Source organism: Chanodichthys erythropterus, chromosome 15, assembly GCF_024489055.1.
Source record: "Chanodichthys erythropterus isolate Z2021 chromosome 15, ASM2448905v1, whole genome shotgun sequence".
NCBI classification, from domain to species: Eukaryota; Metazoa; Chordata; class Actinopteri; order Cypriniformes; family Xenocyprididae; genus Chanodichthys; species Chanodichthys erythropterus.
Window position 1 is genome coordinate 21,131,492 of NC_090235.1, and position 16,999 is coordinate 21,148,490.

A 16,999-nucleotide genomic window follows, 5' to 3' on the forward strand; every position below is an offset into this window, starting at 1 on the left:
TTTACCATATTTAATATTCATCTTGTTATGTTGACAAGTAAAAATTGCAAAACTTCTTCAGTGTAAACCACAAAGTCATACAGAGGAAATGACAGAGCATTTGTCAGGCACGCAAGACTTAAACTGAACACTTACCAAAAGCTAAATGAGAATACAAGATGGCCTTTTGTCGAAAAAAATAAAAAATATATGTCAGTTAGCCAGACACATTTTTAGGACTCACAATATAAAAGAGGCAAACTAAAAAATTAAATTACACTTAAAATAATTTTTTTCCAAAAGATGGCTTCTGTCATTTTATTTTGTCATTTAGTTCTTATCACGCTGACATATGTTCAAGTGTTCATTTTTCCAGTAAGTGTGCAGGCCTTGATTTTAAATGACGTCATCAGCGCAATATGTCTATGGTTATTTCTAGGATATTTTGAGTGGAGACACGTCGTCCATCTTTTTTTCCTTCAATATTTGTCATGGGGCTAGTAAAAATGTTGACAAATAAAACTTAAAAATACTTAAAAACTGTATAAAAAAATAAGAAGATGGAAATATCTTGTTTCCTCATTAAAACAAATTGTTAAAAAAGCAGTATGCTCCCCTAGAACTTCCACTTTCAAGAATCTGATAATCTTGGGATAACTTTTCCACACACACAATCCTAATTAATGACACAGAAGGCTATTTTAGCGGGCTAATCCATCATTTTCCTTTATGCTATGGGCAGACCGTTTGTTTCAATGATCAAACACTTTCTCACTGCCTCAGTTGTTTCAAAAAGTGTTGAAATAAAGCCCACCAGGGATCCATGCCAGATTTTTCTGAAAATCCTTTTCTGAAGTACATGTAGGAAAATAACAAAAAAATACAGAATAAGAACAACCTTTCTGTGCTGGTGGGAATGAGAATTGATATGGATTATGTAGTCAATAACTAGGGATTAATATAAAAGTAAAATGTGTCAGCAAAAAATATGAGCTGTGCTCGAGAGTGCTAAAAATCACCTAAGAAAAAGCAACCCACAGCCAGAATGCCTGGAAGGGGCTGATCACAGAGCAGTCCAAATCATTTAATGGACCTGTAAGGTAGTGTTAGAATCAGTGCTCTGGACCATTACCAATTTACATTTATCTCACTGAATGAAGGTCATAATACAACAAAGTGGCATTGCTACACTAAAGCTCAGTCTGATAAACTTTTTTATGCTCTCTACAGCTGCATGATTAATGGTTAAAAGATTGCAATCTCAATTCAAACATCCATCTTATTCCTAAATGACAATTATTCAGCTGTCTAATAAACCTTTGAAAAGATCACAGTGAACATTCAGATCTGCGCTGGTGCTGCCACTGAGCCAGAGAGAGCAGCTGTCATATTTAGCTATGAAACAGCTTCACAAACAGTCTTTTCAGCCACACAGTATCATTATTTCTGTCTTACAATAATTCAAATTATCGCAGAAATACTGGGATAAAAGTTTATAGCTAGGATGTAAACACTGATGTCTATGGTAGCGATCAAAAAACCTTTTAATGATAACTTGATAACAAATACATTGTTAGACCAGCAGGTGTCGACAAGTGACTGTAAAAAAAAGTATTTGTCATTGAATAATTAATTCAAAAATGCTGATTCATCCAGCAATGAAACAAGTCTTGATGAGTGAGTCTTTGAATCATGCATTCAGCCTGATTTTTTTTAAACGAATTCAAATTAATTATATATATTTTTCTAAATTGACTGCAGTGATAAACATCTTTGTCAAAACCTTTAGTAAATTGTTATTTTGCTTAGTTGTCTATTCAGAATCGTGATCTCCATATAAAAACAAACAAACAAAAAAAAACATTATTCTTAATTTACCCTGAATTGTGCCACTACTCTCTCCTTTATTTGTAAATAAAGTTCAGGAACATGGAAGTAGTTACATGTGAATAAAAAGGTACAGCTGGTACGGAAAGTATTTAGACCCCCTTAAATTTTTCACTCTTTGTTATATTGCAGCCATTTGCTAAAATCATTTAATCATCATTATTCCAGCTGTGTTTGATTATACTGATTGGACTTGATTAGGAAAGCCACACACCTGTCTATAGAAGACCTTACAGCTTACAGTGCATGTCAGAGCAAATGAGAATCATGAGGTCAAAGGAACTGCCTGAAGAGCTCAGAGACAGAATTGTGGCAAGGCACAGATCTGGCCAAGGTTACAAAACAATTTCTGCTGCACTGGCTGCAGTGGCATGCTAAGAGCACAGTGGCCTCCATAATCCTTAAATGGAAGATGTTTGGGACGACCAGAACCCTTCCTAGAGCAAACTGAGCTATCGGGGGAGAAGAGCCTTGGTGAGAGAGGTAAAGAAGAACCCAAAGATCACTGTGGCTGAGCTCCAGAGATGCAGTCGGGAGATGGGAGAAAGTTGTAGAAAGTGACCATCACTGCAGCCCTCCACCAGTCGGGGCTTTATGGCAGAGTGACCCGACGGAAGCCTCTCCTCAGTGCAAGACACATGAAAGCCCGCATGGAGTTTGCCAAGATGGTGAGAAATACGATTCTCTGGTCTGATGAGACCAAGATAGAACTTTTTGGCCCAGGAGGATAAAACTCAAATTATGCTGTGCATTATGCTTTTGCACTCACAGCTGTCCGAGTACAAGACAAACACTAGACTATGAAGTGGCCTGCAGCGCACAGGACAGAATAATAATAATAATAATTCCTTACATTTATATAGCGCTTTTCTGGGCACTTAAAGCACTTTACATATTGAAGGGGGAATCTCCTCAACCACCATCAATGTGCAGCATCCACCTGGATGATGCGACGGCAGCCATATTGCGCCAGAAAGCCCACCACGCACCAGCTTTTTGGTGGAGAGGAGACCAATGAAGCCAATCGGTGTATGGGAATGATTAGGAGGCCATGATGGACAGAGGCCAATGGGCAAATTTGGCCAGGATGTTGGGGTTACACCCCTACTCTTTTCAAAGGACATCCTGGGATTTTTACGTCTCATCTGAAAGATGGTGCTTTTTGGCAGTATAGTGTCCCCATTACTATACTGGGGTGTTAGGACCCACACAGACCACTGGGTGAGCACCCCCTGTTGGCCTCATTAACACCTCCTGAGAATTCCCTCAAGTTATTATCAGATATATAGTTATCAGATTTTTGACAGAACAAAAATCTGTTTACAAAATGTGAGGCTTAAAGCAGAAACAGCATAGGTTAGATTTGAAAACAAGAACTGACCTGGCTGGGGCTCCTGAAGCTCTCCATGGGGCTCATGTCAACCACACTCTCCTGGGGACTTTTCAGGCCCTGGCAAAGGAAATAAATAAATAAGTAAACTATATTGGGCATTTTTAGGGAGGGTGGGTGGAGTTAGATGATGAAGACCCCTAATATGATCATCTTTATTAGCAATAATCCACCTGACTGAGACCAAACTGCACAAAGAAAAAAATGTTTAAAAACACTAACTTGTGACATGTTTAAAAGAAAGCATTATTATCTTAATCTACTGGCCAAGAGATCACATTACCTTTTTATGTTAATCATTCAGTTATTTTCGTTCATGATTCCATGATTGAATGCGTTATGATATTATGAGGAAATGAGCAGATCTATATGTTGTACATGAGCTGTTTTTCTGTTTATTTTTATTTTAGCTAGCAGGCTAGCTTATTTAAAGGCTTCCGGATTCATCAATGAAATCAAGAAGCAGACTGATGTAAGATGAGAAATAACGCACCTGACGGGACATCAGAGACTTGATTTTCTGCATCGTATAGTTGAAAACACTAAGCAGTAAAACCCAATGTATCCTATGGTCTTTTTCTGTCAAACGGCGATTCAGTTCCTGCAGTGCTAGACAGTTGCCATGTTTCACTGTTGGGCTCACGTGACAGGTCGCCAGTGCAGTATGGGATATGTAGTTCTTCGGAATAGCATTCTTAATCATTAGCCTATATTGCAGAAATAGCTGAATATGGAAGCCCATGCATTTACGAAACTGTTTTAATGCTTTGGTACATCACAATTTTTACATAAAAAGTCAGAATTATTACATAAAAACTCAAAATTATGACATAATTTAGACTTTTTAAAATTGTTTTTGTCAAAATGTCAACGTTTTGTCATAATTACAACTTTTATGGCATAATTATGAGTTTCATCTCAATTAGTATCTCACAATTTCAGCTTTTTATGTCACAATTACATCATGATTATGTATTTTTTCTTATGTAGCCTATTGGAAATGGGCTTTTATTTGTTAGTATACTGTTGTTGTGATGTTACAGCTTATTGTTGGCACTTTCTGCAGACAAAACTAGGTTCTCATGCTTATTTGTTTAATCAATTTTTACATTTTAGGCAAATTAAAAAGCTGGATTGCCTCAGAGAAAGCAGTTAGGCTTATATTTGTATAATGCTTTGTAGAAATCATTATTAGAAATTTCCATATTTTGCATATAGTATTTTTTTGAGAGATATAGGAAAGATGTCTCCTGACTTTAACCATTTCTAGTTCACCAGCTACACTAAAATGATTATTTCTGTCTGTTACAGAAGACTGCATTGTGTGTTGCACTTGAGTACAAACAGATAGGCCTACATAAAATGAATCAAGGATTCTTGGAAAAGCAACAACACATCATTTGTTTTGGGTGTTTACGTCTCACGACTCAGAGAAAAGTTTACAGCAAATATATGTGCTACCTGACATAAATATTCTAGCGTGGGTGTTTGAGATGAGGCCCTCTAACTGGCGGTTCATGCTGATATGAGCACACATAAGAGAGCAAGTGTTTTCCGTCAATACAGAGCCGCTGATATCACTGATGATTTCCCAGTCAAATGAGGGAGTGGCACCTCCCCCAGGCTGCCGAGCTGTTGATATAGGCCTAATACTACTACTGCTCTTCCCGCAAAACAGAGAAAATAAACACGCAGTCATATTATAAATCTTCCTTTTATGAAACACTGCCTGTTTGTTCAGGTAATATGCTTTTGTACCAGACAATCTCTCTGGGTAGAATACCATTCAGTGCATAATGTAATTTATCAGCTTAATATGTGCACAGGAAGACTTACTGCCATACTTACCAAAATACAAGCCAAATGTAAAACAGACAATTACAGTGTTGCAGAAAGTTACTTTTAAGAGTAATGCATTACAATATTACTCAACCCCCAAAAAAGTTACTTATCACATTACCTTTTTTTTTTTTTTTAATGGAAAGTAATGCATTACTTTTGCTTTACTTTTTCTCATCTGGGCAATAACCATCATGTTTACACAGCACACACAACACCTCTGCACTTACTCCAAATTTCATCTAATAAATGGAAGAACAAAATAACTTCTTATAATATATTTTCTTGTAAATTTAAAAGTAATGCATCACTTTACTAGATACCTGAAAAAAGTAATCTGATTACATAGTTAGTGTTACTTGTAAGGCATTACCCCCAACACTGATTATATAATATACTCAATTAAAAAGGGAAAGAATGCAAAAGATATTTCTAAAAACCTTTATTTTCAAATTACAAAGCATCCATCTGTTTAAAATGAACAGGTGCAACACATAGAGAACAAATCAGACAGAAGATGTCTGTTTTACATTCGAAAACATGAAATGTGGCATCTTTAAAATGTAATGAGCATTATCACAGAATACACTGCAGTGTGCAAAAAAAGTTTCAACGTACAAAATGCATACATCATATTTACATTCAAAAAACAACGACGTTAGATGACGACTGTATTTATATATAAATACTCTTAGTTTTTCATTAAGCATGTTGCTACAGAATAAAATCTCATAGTTCTCTTTCTTATATAGGTATTTTTTAAGACAATAAAAACTTTAGTGCCCAGCACAAGTTTATAAATGTATGATTTTCAGACTTTTGGAAGTATAAAACTGATTAACTGTAAAGCAAAAGAAGTGTTTAAATGTGCGACTGAGAAAAAAAAATGGCAGAAAGAAAAATATAGTAAAATGCTTTTCATCTTTACATCTGAGCACACCTCTCTCATTTCAACAGACTCAGTGTTGGAGTTTCAGGCACATGTCTGATGACATCATAGATGGTGGTATGCAAATCTGAATCGAGCCGTGCCAAAGACCTGCAGGATGCCTGGAAAACAGAGGGAAGAAATAATAAACTGTTCTCGGGAAAAACTGCTCATGCAAAATAGCAAAGTTTTTTTTTTTTACCTGTGTTGACTCCATTTTCCCAGGTACAGAGACAAATTCATAGATGCCAAAGTCTTCAGCTGCATCTTCATGACCTGCAAATATTATTCAGATTAGTGTATGTATATATACACGGGCACTCTGTCTGGTCTGCAGCTATGCAGCCCAATACACAACAAACTGTGATGCTTTCTATCAGAACCAGAATTAACTTCTTGAGCAATCTGATTTACAGTAACGTGTTAGATCGGATCACATGGGCCAGCCTTCGCTCCCCATGTGCATCAATGAGCCTTGGCCGCCCATGACCCTGTCACCGGTTCACCACTGTTCTTTTTTTGGACCACTTTTGATAGATACTGACCAATGCAGACTGGGAACACCTCACAAGAGCTGCAGATTTGGAGATATTTGTCTAGCCATCACAATTTGGCCCTTGTCAAACTCATTCAAATACACTTGCCCTGCTTCTAACACACCAAAATGTTCACTTGCTGCCTAATATATCCCACCCACGTGATGAAAAGATGATCAGTGTTATTCACTTCACCTGTCAGTAGTCATAATGTTTTATATATATATATATATATATATATATATATATATATATATATATATATATATATATATATATATATATACATATTATTATTATTATTATTATTATTATGTAAAAGCTATTTGTTTCCTTGCTAATAATTAGACAGCATTCAAATCATTTTATGCACTATTTTACACTCTAAAAAATGCTGGGTTAAAAACAACCCAAGTTGGGTTGAAAATGTACAAACCCAGCAATTGGGTTGTTTTAACCCAGCAACCCAAGTTGTTTAAAAGTTTGCCCAACCTGCTGGGTAGTTTAATTTAACTCAACTATTGTTTAAAAATTATTGTATTGCTTAATTAAAATTAACCCAAAGTATGTTGGAAATGAACATTTATTAATGTTCAATGAATAATTATTAAACAATTAACATTTATTAAATTGCTTATTAATACATTTATATTAATAAAATATTAAAGCTTATTAATAAACATTCACCTTTGTCTATTATTGTTGCCTCTAATTGCATCTGGTTTTTAATTTCCCAACTGTTTTGGGTTCATTTTAAGCTAGCCATATAGCAATTTTAAACAATAGTTGGGTGAAATAAAACTACCCAGCAGGTTGGGCAAACATTTAACCCAACCGCTGGGTTAAAACAACCCAATCGCTGGGTTTGTCCATTTTCAACCCAACTTGGGTTGTTTTTAACCCAGCATTTATTAGAGTGTAGTTCACTAGCACAGTTTATCTTAGTAATAAGTAGTTGGTAATGTCCTATTTATTTTCAAAGGGAGTGACTGTGTACGTGGCCAAGTAAAGCCAAACCAGGAAGGTGGAAAATATGTTTAAAGTGTATGCTGACAGAAACCAAGCAGATCTGATTATAGTTGTAATGTTAATGGGGTTGGGGAGTTTGTTTGTACAAAGAGGCAGTGTACACATTACTGCTTAACAACACAGGTATATTATAGTCCGTGGCATGCAGTAAACGTACCGGAGCGGTGCAGTCCTTTCTGCTCTGTCATAGGCCTGGAGGACAGGATCAATTCATCAGTGATGTCACAGAAATGAAAAAATGTGTCATATTTATCAGATGTTTGTGTAAATTAGAATTATTTTCTTACCTCCTGTAGATAGTCTTTATCACTGTAGAAAAATAAAAAACAATTAAAAATTATTTCTGTGTCTCAGTAATTGAATAAAGCCTGACAAACACTAAATTAATTATTAAAGACCACTTGAAATCAGTTGACACCTTTTTTCTGTCCTGAGTTGACAAATTTAAATTACATCATTTGCATATTTGTAAGCCAGTAGTCTTTAGTTATATCGCAGCCATTAATCATGATTTGCTTCGTGTCAGTAGTTTGATTTGTTATTAGGTGGAGGAACATTTTCATTCTGAAGATCTTTATGTCCTGTTTACACTTGGTATTTAGATGTGTTTTCGTCAGAAGTAAATTAGGAAGACACATTTCTGTTTACACCTGGTGTTTTGATCTGTCTCTTTAGTCCACTTTCAACCACTTCAGTCCTGATTTCTTTGAGGGGAGGGTCTATGGGTGGGTAAATGTATGTTTGTTTGTTTTTTTTTCAGATCTTTTGATCTAATGGACAAAATAAGCTTGACCAATTTAATACAACCGGAGACGACGGAAAACATATGGAGAGCATCAGCTTTCGTTTCTGCTCTGACAGCCGCGAGACCACGCCGAACACTGAGTGTGTGTTAGAAATTAGGAATGGTGAGAGAACATTGTGCTTGGTGCATTTTTCGTCTTCAAATCAAATTTGGGTCTTAAGCTGACAAAGTTTAAATCCTGTCTGGGTAGTGCGCTTCCCATAATGTTTATGCATTAGGTCAGTAGGCGGAGAGTAGGCGGTCTCTTGTGGCTGTTCGAACACATTCGACCACATGAGCTTTTACACTACAAAAGCAATCCGGTCAAATGCGTTTTCAACTACCTCTGGAAGTGGTCGAAAGTGGACAGGCTCAAAACATTTTACAGCCCTGATCTGATATATAGCATGATCAGATCAACCAAAACAAATCTTAAAGGGATAGTTCACCCAAAAATGAATATTTTGTAATTACTTACTCACCCTCGTGTTGTTCCAAACCTGTATGAGTTTCTTTCTTCTGTTGAACGCAAAAGAAGATATTTTAAGGAAGTTGGTAATCAAACAGTTGATGCACCCATTGCATTCCATTGTAGGAAAAAATACATTACAACATTCCTTAAAATATCTTCTTTTGCGTTCAACAGAAGAAAGAAACTCATACAGGTTTGGAACAACACGAGGGTGAATATTCTTGGGAGAACTATCCCTTTAATATCAGGTGTAAACAGGGCCTTGATTGGTCAAAAATCTGTGTAGTACAGGATGAGTCATCAATATCTTTGATCTGTATTCTCATAAGAAAATGACTTTTTTTTTTACACATGTATTTCTGCCAAAAGTGAATTTTTACAACATTTAGGAGTGCACTAGCAAATAAATGGCAAATGCAACATGGACTAAAAGCCACAAATCTCAAATTTCTTTAAACAAATATTAACCATCAGTAGGACTGGGACAATACATTGATTCACGATTCGTGATACAATGATTCTGGTTCGATTCTGATATTTTCTCTCTCAAATCGATTCTGAGCTTACTTTTAACAGCAGATGGCATTCTAGGCTAGTTTTTAACTGCACACCAGTGTTGCCAAGTGTTTGCCAAATTTGTCTACTTTAACACCGCGGGTTGTTTTTCATGTCCGTGGGTTCAGTGACCCCATAACATGATATTTGCCAGGGGAACCCTGCCAAAAACGTGGATTTTACCCCTAGAACAATGTTTTTTTTTTTTTTACCGGGGAGATTGGGCTAGTTTTGAGTAGCAATTGGGTGGGTTTTAATGTGAAAACTTGGCAACCCTGCCGCACACTCAAATGCTCACGAAGAAGACTGCTGGAGAGCGCTCGTGCATTCGGCTGGGTCATGTAAGTGGTTAAATATACTTGCACCTCGCCTCAGAATGCTTTTATGACGCGAGATTAATGTAAACACAGCCCACTGCGAACACCCTTGTAATTCGCTTCAACCTTTTCAAACTTTATGAATGATTATTTTAGGCTTAATAAAGGAAATAGAAGCAAACAGAGTACGTAGTGCCATCTGCTGTTCAAAACTAAGCTCAGAATTGAATCGAGAGAGAATCGCGATACATCAGAAAACATCAGGATCGCTCCAGATTCTTTGTATCGCGAATCGAGAAAATCAATGTTTTTTCCCAGTCCTAGAGTGATTTAATGAATAATTGACTTTGCTCAAATGACACATTATTAAGGTGATGCCTGAATATTGTTAAAAAGCAGAATGATATCATACTTCTTTTTGGATGGCAGCTCTTCCTTAGGAGCACAAACATCATACACACTATGATGATGGCTGAGAAGACTGTAATAAAAGTCAATGGAGACAGCGCACTCCCTCCCTGGAAGTATTTTGCTTTTCCTGGAAACAAATCAATATATCAGCGTTACATTTTATATTTTGATATAAATAATTTCTAGTGTGTGATCTTTGTCTTTAAACAATCAGGAACTTGAATTGCATGTTTTCATTTTTTTTTTATACAACATCCACACCGAAACAGCCTGTAAAGATGTAAACAATAAGAACAGGTGCTGGCCCCTATTTACTTTCCAGTGGAAGCAAGACTTAATCACAGGTGGGACAGATTTACTTAGCAACTGGAGACAAAAAGACAGCTTGCCACGACCATGCAGTGTGACAATGGATGGAACAAAGGAACAACAAACAGGACTAATTAACTGAAAACACCAAAGCCAGTGGCAATTTTCGTAGTGTGTGCAAAATACATTATGTATTATTATTTAAAGCTTCAATAATGTCTTTCTACTTGGTTTGATCAGGTCAGAGGAATGTAATAAAATAATCTGAAGGTTAAAGGTACAATTTGTGATATTTTTTTTCCGCTAGAGGTCGCTAGAAGCCTATTCAAAACAAAGGCGTAGTTTGATGACGCCAAGTTTTAGAGCGGAAACTTGGGACATGTGGTCTCCATCTCAATGGACGGTGCAAAAGAATAGGGATTGGAGTCTGGAAGAACTCATGTTCGTGGATGCGATTATTAACGTTACTGTAGTATGAAGCAGAGCAGGACCGAGTGTTGCGGGAGCTGAACGAGGAGCTGGAGCGATTGATCAACACACGCCTCACGAGCAGCGGGACTTTTATTATGATACAGTCGCCGGCGCCGCTTCCGCTTTTGCGGTCATGAGTTTACGGGAGCTGTCCTTGTCGACAGAACCAGCAGCAGATGGTAAACAGTAATTATGTTCCATAAATAAGTAACACAATCCACCATAAAACGTGCAAGAAGTAAATAAGGAACTGCTTGAAGCAAGCTAGTGGTTTGCTGGACGCTAGACACTACTTCCGCATTTGTCCACGGCACTGTTGTCATGTGGTTTCTACATCAGTAAAGGCGGTAACAAAGGTAACTGACGTCATTGACAGGCGACTGCACTGCCCGTGTCACTGTTTAGAATGGGAATTTTCTCATGATTTACAAGTAGTTGAAAACATTAGAGATATTGTTAGTAATCAGCTGGACAAAATATATAACACTAGCCTAGTGGTTTTTGGATATTTTACTGCAAAAATTTTACATATTGTACCTTTAATTGTGAAATTACTGTCATTATTCTTAAATGTACATCAATAGTAGTTTTTGGGACTCCAACACAAACACAGTAAAGACAGATCAACAGAACATGAACGAAATTACAGATCCAAAACTGTAGGTGACAGTAAGCGTACCTGTGCTGAGACTGGCCACCACCAGTGTGAACTTGGTCTCGTCCTGCTTCTTCGTCACATTGTTGAACGCTCTACACAAGAACTCTTTACCCTGGGGTAACTCATACGGCTTCACTTCAAACCGTGGTCCAGTCATGAGAACCTCTGTGCTGTTCTTTGTTTTAGAGATCCAGACGCAGGTGTTGGGAGGGTTCGAGTCCGCAATACACTCAAAAAAGACCAGTTCACCTGGGTTTACTGTGAACACGCCTCCAATTTTCAGACCTTGGTCAGAATTTACTGCCAGGTTATAGGGCCCGTCTGAAAAATATGTTAAAGTTGCAAAGAACATTATTAGTTGTTCGTTTATCAACTTTTTTTTTTTTCATGTATACCTAACTTCATTGCAATTGTCTATTACTTTGTTTTAGTTCTACTAAACTAAAGTCCCAGTTCTTCTATTAACTCTTTCCCCACCAGTGTTTTTTTTTTTAAAAAAAAAGGTTGCCAAACACCACCAGCATTTTTGATCATTTTCACAAAAATTGCATGACCCCCAAAATATTTTGTCTAAACATGCAATATATCAAAAGAAAGAACAGAGCCTCTGCTTTTAACCCTCTGGTGCTGTTCGAATGTCGGTCAAAAATGACCAAATTTGTTTATTTCAATTAAATGATTGTACTATATTTTAGTTTGATAATTTTTTTTTGATTTAATAATTTATATTTTTAGGGCATTTCATGGTACTGAATTATGTTTATGCAGTAGTTATAATCCATTTATTCACTTTTTGAGCCTTGACCTGAAAATATATATATATAATTTCATTTTTTTTTTCTTTTCTTTTTTTTTTTTTTTTACATGAAATATATATTTTCCAAAACACGTTTTACTCTAAAACTGTGAGAAAATCACAGCCATAAATCTAAACAAGCTGTGTTCCAAATTTAAGGTTGATATCTCAAAAATTGAGCTTTCAGTAAGAATTTGTTTGGGTGCAGTATCAAATATTTCCACTAGATGAAATTCCTCTTCCATTCGTTTCCAATGCAGCCATTTTTGACTGTGAACAAAACAAGTGTGACTATTTTTTTCAGGACCATTTAACTTTTTTGAATCATGTACATGAGTTTTGTGTTTTTGTGTGTTTACACAGCAAGTGCCAAAACCTTTACCAAATTCTATACCATTCCGCTTAAGTAAAAAATTCTAAAAATACAAAACATAAATTTTTCGGTCAAAAATGACAGAAATCATGTTGTTGTTTTTTTCAAAGACTACAACGTGCATACGCAATGCTTCTATCGGTTGTTTCTCCTCCTTTTTTTGCCTGTGTTTTGATCTGGTGGTTCTGTGCTCTTTCAGAAGATGCGTAATAGCGCACCCTACTGTATAACAGTGAAAACACAGACAGTCAGAAAATTCCCTCAATGGCGGGGAAAGAGTTAATTGCTATAAATAATTCTATTTCTTTATTATGTGAGTGATATTGTACAGCAACAGGAAAATTAAGGAGAAAAATTGAGTAATTTTTCAGCTAATCGTGTGATTTCAAAATGGCAGCCTCCATGAGGGGACCCTCTCGATGTTACATTAATTCAGCTTTTATTAGGCTACTTTCTTTAAACGTATTTTTCAAAAAATACTATTGATTTCATTAAAGGTAAAACATTTTAAGGAGGGAAAAATAATAACTTGACCCACTTTCATCTACCTTTACTTTAATATAAATGATGTGTCAGGACAGATAGTGTTTAACGTCTGAGTAACAATTCAAACAGAAGTTAATTCTCAGGCTGCAGGAGGAACCTGCCGGACAGTGTGCAATAACGATGCAATGATTTACACACGAGATGATAACAGATGATAAATGAGCTTGAAGTCAGAGAAGAATGACAGATACTCACAGAACACACTGAGATCAGCCTGTTTGCTTTGGGTTTTGCTAATGTGGTTTCGGGCCTCACAAATGTATTGACCGATGTCTTCTTTCCTGACAGGGTTTATAAAAAGCATCCCATTATCTTGTGAGAATGTATGTCGCTCACTTGGACCAACCAACATGTTGTTCTTTAGCCATTTGAACTGAACATTTGTCCCATGTTCAACAGAGCAAGTCAGCGTCACATTGTCCCTGTCTTCCACGATTTCTGAGTCTGGGGACTTACTAATTATGGGGATGGACACAGGCACTGGAGGCAGAAAAGACATCGAATTGAGTGCTTACAACAAAAGAGATTCTCTGAAATACATGTATATGGCAGCCCGTTTCCATCTCAGAGAAAAAAAAAATAAAACAGTAATTGTAATTTTTTTCTTTTTAATGTCATAATTTCGATTTAGTATGTCATAACTTTGATTTTTTTTTAAGTCATTTCGATTTAGTGTCAGAATTGCGACTTTTAAAGTCTTAATTCTGACTTTTTATGTAAATTTTGATTAAGAATCTCATAATTATGACTTTTTAAGTCATACCGATTAGTGTCAATTTTGACATTTTAAGTCAAAATTTTGATTTAGTATGCCATAATTTCAACTTTTTAAGTCATAATTTCAATTTAGTATGTCATAATTTCAACTTTTTAAGTGAATTTTGATTTAGTATCTCATAATTTCTACTTTTTAAGTCATAATTCCAATTTAGTTTGTCATAACTCTGACGTTTTAAGTCATGATTTTGATTTAATATCAATTTTGACTTGTCATAATATTGATTTAAGTCATAATGTAGTATGCCATAATTTCTATTTTTAAGTCATAATTCTGATGTTTTAAGTGATTTCAATTTAGCATGCCATATTTTCATAATTATATTCTAATTATATTGTAATATAATAAAATATATTATATTTTAATTTTTTAAGTCATAATACCAAATTTTTGTGTCGGTTCTGACTTTTTAAATCATAATATTGATTTAAGTCATAATTTTGACTTAAGACATTACAACTGTTTAAGTCAGAATTTTCAATTTAGTGTCATAATTTCAATTTGTCATAGTTTTGACTTTTTAAGTCATAATTTTTTATTTAGTATGTCATAATTTTGACTTTTAAAGTCATAATTAAAGTCATACGTTAGACTTTTCTTCTCATGATTATGACCATGTCATATTCCAAAATTATTTGACTTACCAGAGCATGATTTTTTTTATTTATTTTTTTTATGTGGCAGAAATGGGCAGACTTGTATTTGTATGAGAGCCCCAAAAACACTCAAACGCTCTTACCACTGACTGTGACCGTCACTGTTTTAGTGACTTTCACTATACTGGAGCTTCCCGGGAAGATGATGTTGATCTCCAGCTCGTATTCCCCCTGTGTGTCCTCATCCAGATGCTCAAAATTTAGTGAACCATTTGGCAAAATGAGCCTAATGTTCTTTAGGCGCAGATTTGAGATGACAGTGGTTTTGGTAAAACTGACCAAATGAGTGTAAACAGGCTTAGTTTTACACCAGGTCCCCTGGAACGTTACACCCTGAACATCAAAATGAGTCTCTACTCTGAGGAGCATAGAGTCGCCCATTTTCCCATGCTGTGTGGACTGCAGCGAAATGTATTCAGAGTCTGTACCTGTTCAAAAAAGAGTGTAAAATGCTGTTTAATGACTTGTACTATCAAAAAACATTAGGTAAAATATACACATATAAACAGTTTAATGTAATGTCATTAGAGCTGTTCAGTCATAATGTCAATTTGTAGGCCAAATGGAAGGCAAAGTCATCACTGATTCAACTTAAATGTGTTTCAAGCAGTTTTTCATTTATGACTAAAATAAGGTCAATGGACTTAAAGAGATTTTGTTCTACAGCATAAATGAAAAAATGTGAAGATTGAAAGTATGTTCACATGCCTTTATGTAGCAACTTAACATCTTGGGACCAATGGGTTGAAGATCGAAATTGCAGCTTCAGTGCAGCTTTAAAGAGCTCTACATGATCCCAGATGAGGAATAAGGGTCTTATCTAGCAAAACGATCGGTCATTTTCTAAGAAAAATAAAAATGATATACTTTTTAACCACAATGGCTCATCTGCCACGCATTACGTAATCATGTTGGAAAGGTCACGCATGACGTATAGGCAGAAGTACCAAGCAAGTGTTTACAAACCGAACATGCAAAGATTAAGTCAAACAGCCTTTACAAAAAAAGTAAAACAGCGATGTTGGATGATTTTGAAGTTGGAGGAGAAAAGGAGTTTTCCGCCCTACTGCGGTACTTCCACCTACCTTTCCAACGTGATTACGTAATATGTGGTGCATTGCAGAGCAGTGCAAGATGAGCATTTATGGTTAAAAGGTATATAATTTTTTTCTTTTTTAAGAAAATGATCGATCGTTTCACTAGATAAGACCCTTATTCCTCGTCTGGGATCGTGTAGAGCTCTTTGAAGCTGCACTGAAACTGACATTTGGAACTTCGACCCATTGGTAGTACTATATGGAGAAAAATCCTAATTTATCCTTAATTTCTTTTCGACTGAAGAAAGAAAGAACATCTTGGGTGACATGGGGGTGAGTAAATTATAAAGAAATTTTAATTCTAAAGTGAACTGATCCTTTAAGTGTAAACTGAATGTAATGCTTTTGAACACTTGTTTGCATGCATTAAATTAAAATGTATTGTAGTTTACATTTAAATTAAATGCAATTAGTATTTGCAATTTTATTATTTGAAGTACATTACAAATGCGCATTCAAAATAATTAAGCACACTACTTTTTCCACAAGGATCTACTACACACACAGAACTTTCCACAAAACAGAAAAGACCATCTATATGTACAACATACACCATCTTAGCCCTCAAATACTCAATATTAAACTTCTGGTCATTCGGGCAGAACGGTGCGGCATAAAAACCGGCAATGTTTCTCATTAACGGTAACACTGCTGAATAAAACATCAATCGAAATCCGTTGCAAATCTGAGTAGTTTTCCTCCTTTGGTTCACTTGGAAATTTGCAGAACGTACCCTCACATAATCTGCAATTCCAGCATTACACTGGATTTTCCCATCATTAATTAGTTCGTACACACAGATCTGCACTTTAATCCTCACTGCCTTTGCCCTCGCCGCTCGATCCAATACCTGCACGAGTAAATATTGACCAGCTTCTCAGAATGATAGTGATCAAACATCAAGTCCTCTCTAATTTGTCTGAACTGGTCCATGAGCAAACACTCAGGCAGTGAGGAAGAGCTATCATGCGTTACATGAAGTCACAGAGACCCCCGTATCGCTGATCGCAAAAGTAATGATCCGATAATGCTGTAAAGATAACGTACTGTACTCTACTGAACTCTAAACTGATCTATCTCATTTACTTAAGGATAAGATTTCTTTTGCATGGACATAGTGATCGTAGGCTTCAGAGGCCCTGCTTTAACTGACAGCTGTTAATCTGCATTACGTTGCTAGGCAAGGCT

The 16,999-nt window shown here is 36.0% G+C and overlaps 2 protein-coding genes across 4 annotated transcripts in view; both read right to left on the reverse strand.

Annotated features, from left to right (window-relative positions):
- Positions 1–3,881, reverse strand: part of vps50 (VPS50 EARP/GARPII complex subunit) — a 162,120-nt gene extending 158,239 nt beyond the window's left edge. For all 3 annotated transcript variants that reach the window (XM_067412278.1, XM_067412277.1, XM_067412279.1), the window contains exons 1-2: positions 3,750–3,881; positions 3,248–3,316 (exon numbers count right to left, since the gene is read on the reverse strand). In XM_067412278.1, the coding sequence (XP_067268379.1) occupies positions 3,248–3,316; positions 3,750–3,782 (102 nt within the window). In that variant the 5' untranslated portion in view covers positions 3,783–3,881. The remainder of the gene's footprint in view (positions 1–3,247; positions 3,317–3,749) is intronic.
- Positions 3,882–5,562: 1,681 nt separating this feature from the next.
- hepacam2 (HEPACAM family member 2) overlaps positions 5,563–16,999 on the reverse strand; it is a 15,052-nt gene continuing 3,615 nt past the window's right edge. Inside the window, exons 2-9 of the mRNA XM_067412334.1 lie at positions 14,798–15,142; positions 13,476–13,760; positions 11,587–11,886; positions 10,129–10,254; positions 7,876–7,897; positions 7,746–7,780; positions 6,226–6,299; positions 5,563–6,145 (exon numbers count right to left, since the gene is read on the reverse strand). Coding sequence (XP_067268435.1) covers positions 6,041–6,145; positions 6,226–6,299; positions 7,746–7,780; positions 7,876–7,897; positions 10,129–10,254; positions 11,587–11,886; positions 13,476–13,760; positions 14,798–15,142 — 1,292 coding nt within the window. The 3' untranslated portion in view covers positions 5,563–6,040. The remainder of the gene's footprint in view (positions 6,146–6,225; positions 6,300–7,745; positions 7,781–7,875; positions 7,898–10,128; positions 10,255–11,586; positions 11,887–13,475; positions 13,761–14,797; positions 15,143–16,999) is intronic.